Below are 3,567 nucleotides of genomic sequence, written 5' to 3' on the forward strand. Positions count from 1 at the left end.
TGTTGTGACTAATCTGTGTTCTCTAGCAGGGCCCTCCCCCCACCCCCATACCAAATATCTTCTTGTAGGACCCCAAGGCCTGAGTCTCTTTTTAGAACTGCTTAGTGATCTAATCTTCAGTTACTTTTTACCATGTAAGCATTTCCCCCATATAAAAAAAGCCCAGGGTGATTCCTGCTCCAGAACAAAAACATGATAGCTTTTCTCAGCAGCTGTCCGTTGACTGGACATCCCTATGGCCGGTGCCCCTCTAGGGCCCAGTCTCTCAGAAAAATCCAGAAGTAGAGTTTTATCTGAGAAAGGATGTCTTCTCAGCTGTGGAAGGACTTGAAGCTAGCCGATGTATTGAGGATGAGGATGAATTGCTGTTGCTGTTTAGTCACTCAGTCATGTCAAACTCTTTGTGACCCCATGGACTTAGCCTGCCTGGTTCCTCTGACCATGGGATTCTCTAGGAAAGAATATTGGAGTGGGGTGCCATTTCCTCCTCCAGGGGATCTTCCCAACCCAGGGATCGAGCCTGTGTCTTCTGCATTGGCAGGTGGATTCTTTATTGCCGAGCCACCATGCGTTTACACTATTCCTAAGCTAGCATTATGTAGAGGCTTAGTCTGGTCATCTGTGCTGGTAGCACCGATTCTAGTTATTCTGCCTTCTCTTGTGAGGGTCATGAGAGTGAGGTCAGTAAAAGACTCAGTGGTGTGGTGAACAGGTACCAAAGGACTGGCCCTAGACCTGGTCAGCTCACAATCCAACTCAAGCCTTTTAGAGTTGACTGTCGCTGGATGTGGGAAGGACGACTATCCTGAGCCCTAACCTACGGGCTGGGACCTGCTATTTCATCTTTCTTTCCAGCCCATTTTCTCAGGTAGGAAAGAGACCCAAGGTCAACTGTTTTCTGTTTTTTTTTTTTTTCCAGGTACAGTGTCTCTTGAATGACTGACACCTCCATTTTTTCCATTCAGCATTATTGAAGCCCAGGGTCTCTCATTCTCCCACTAGACTAGTGGGGCCAGGACTAGTGTGAAGAAAGTTTGGTGTCCAGGGCACAGAGTTGAAGGAGACACACTGCCAAGGTTTCTCAAGTGCCAATCCTGCAGGTGAATGACCCCGGCAGTGAGTATTTCCTTAAGACTGAGGTGAATATGGCCCCTCACTGGCTTCACTCGAGTCTGAACCACATAGACGAGTCTTGACTAAGTCTTTGCTACGCAACGTATACCTTTCATGAAGATGCTTCCAGTGTTTCTTCGATAACTCTTTGCCTTTCCGTGTTCTCATGCACGCATGTGGAGTCTTCCCTCACCACCTGTGACTTTGCCTGAGGCTTTACCTGGTTACGAGAGGGTGCTTTTAGCTCTACATCCTTCTTACATTTTCCCACCTCTCTTTTATGTGTATTGTTTGCTGCTTTCTTGGAGTTTTCCTATTTATCTAGTGAGCTCATCAGTCATAAAGACTGTGTTTATTTTAATAAATCCTAGTTGCATTTAACAGGAAGATGTTAAATGTAAACTACTGTAAAATGCAAAATACTAGGTCCACTCTTGTCTGAAACATAAGCCTTTAGTCTGTTGCAATGCTGACTGGGATTGGACACCAGGGATAAAATCTAGTTGAGCTTCTTTTGATGCACATAAAACAGACTATTCATGTGTGTGTCTGTGTGTGATTGTTGAGCGTGAGTTGGTTGTGTCAGAGAAATAAGCCATATGTCCATTTACCATCTTCAGAGGATAAAACCATAGCATGGAGTTAAAGACATGTGATCTCAGGAACTTTACAGCTCACTTGTTAATTTACTATACCTTGTAGAAATTTTATTGCCATTTTTGTTATATTCAGAAGAAATAGTGATAGTATAAAGAAGAAACAGAGTTTTCAGGAGCATAAAACTGACTTTAGATAGAGACTTGCAAATGAGAGGAATTTTATGTTTATAACTTTCAGAAGGTTTTGGTATTATATTTCAAAACAAACAGGAAATTTTAAAATCATTTGATTCATTAACAAATAGGATGAGGTTGAGATCTAAACAGTTCACAGAATCTCAAACATTTTGCGATATCAGACACTGACTATCTGGGGCGGGCAACTGTAACTTACCCAGGATATGACAGCGAATGAAGAGGCGCTGATTGGTAACTATGACACATGAGTCTTGCATTCCAGTCTACTGGTCTTTCTAAAAATCATCACTAATTTTTTGGGTACGACTAAGAGTAAACTACAGAATAAACTGCACATACTAAAGGGTAAGCGGCAAAAGAAATTGCATGTCCTGTGCAATACACAAAATAACTGAATGAGCAATGCGGCAGACACCTGAGCACACCATACAATACTCAGCACAGCTTGGATTAGGGCTTTTCTCAGGCAGTTCGCTTTGGCCATGATCGTACCACGTCTCTGAATTTCCATGTATTTTACAAAGCTCCGTTTGACTTCTTGCAATCTTTCCTCTGACTGTACAGGCCCACAGTCTGACTGTGTTAGAAGGCTGTACAGCCTGTTAGTGTAGTGGTCACCCCTTTCCACTGTCCCCAGGCTCTCAGTCAAGTCCATGAGCTCCTTCACTTGGTCATCCCGGATGCTCCCTGTAGCAAGGTTGTCAAAGGCACACACTCGCCCCCCACACGCTGCCACCAGCTCGCTTAGGGCTCTGTTGTCTGAGCCTTGGATATAATCCCTCAGGGAGCCTCCCTCGAGGTCTTCCTTGCGGGTGAAGACAATAACTGTGTGCTTCATGGCACCCTCTCCGAAGATCTCCTTCACCCCCTGAACAGCCTGCTGGTCCTCCGTGGTGAATCGGCCCAGTTGTGTCACCAGGAGCAGCACGTGGGGGCCTGGGGCAGAGAGCAGGTAGCACCTCTGCACCTCTTGGTACAGGGAGTCAGAGAGGTGCTTGCCGCAAAACATACCTGGTGTGTTAATAACCACCACCTCTCTGTCTCCCCAGCTGCCCCGACTCTCACTGCAAGTCTGCGTCAAGGACCGGGCACTCAGCCTGGACTCAAATGCTGGCTTCTGGAGGATGCTGTTCCCTGTCGCACTTTTGCCAGTTCCCGTTTTGCCCACCAGAATGATTCTCAGCTCTGATCCTCTGGCACAGTGAGCTGGTGACTCTTTGTATAAGGTCCTGCTAAGAGCAAGTTTACTTAGAAGAGAAAAACAAATACCACATGATATCGCTCATATGTGGAGTCTCCCCCGCCCCACCCAAAAAAAGGATACAGATGAACTCACTTACAAAAAAACAGCTATAACTGCTTCCCTGATGGCCCAATGTAGAGGACGCAGGTTCAATCCCTGGTCGGGAACTAAGATCCCACATGCTGCAGGGCAACTAAGCCCATGCACTGCAAGAAAAGGCTGTGTGCTGCACCTAACGAACCCGCACAATACATCAAAGAGTCCCAAGTGCCGCAACGAACCCCGATGCAGCATAAATAAATCACAGAAACCAGACGTGGACTCACAGACATGGAGCACAAACTTCTGGCTACTAAAAGGGAAAGGGGCAGGGGAGGGATAAATTATGAGTTTGGGATTAAAATGTACACATTA

At 45.8% G+C, this 3,567-nt stretch overlaps 1 protein-coding gene across 1 annotated transcript; it reads right to left on the minus strand.

The window, feature by feature from the left end:
* Positions 1–1,897: 1,897 nt before the first annotated feature.
* LOC102182589 (GTPase IMAP family member 2) lies at positions 1,898–3,139 on the minus strand (the record flags this gene model as incomplete). The annotated part of the gene is made up of 1 exon (XM_005701952.3): positions 1,898–3,139. A coding segment is annotated over one exon (994 nt), but the record flags the coding sequence as incomplete, so codon positions are not given.
* Positions 3,140–3,567: the final 428 nt, after the last annotated feature.

The sequence above is a fragment of the Capra hircus genome, unplaced genomic scaffold (assembly GCF_001704415.2).
Source record: "Capra hircus breed San Clemente unplaced genomic scaffold, ASM170441v1, whole genome shotgun sequence".
Classification (NCBI taxonomy): Eukaryota; Metazoa; Chordata; class Mammalia; order Artiodactyla; family Bovidae; genus Capra; species Capra hircus.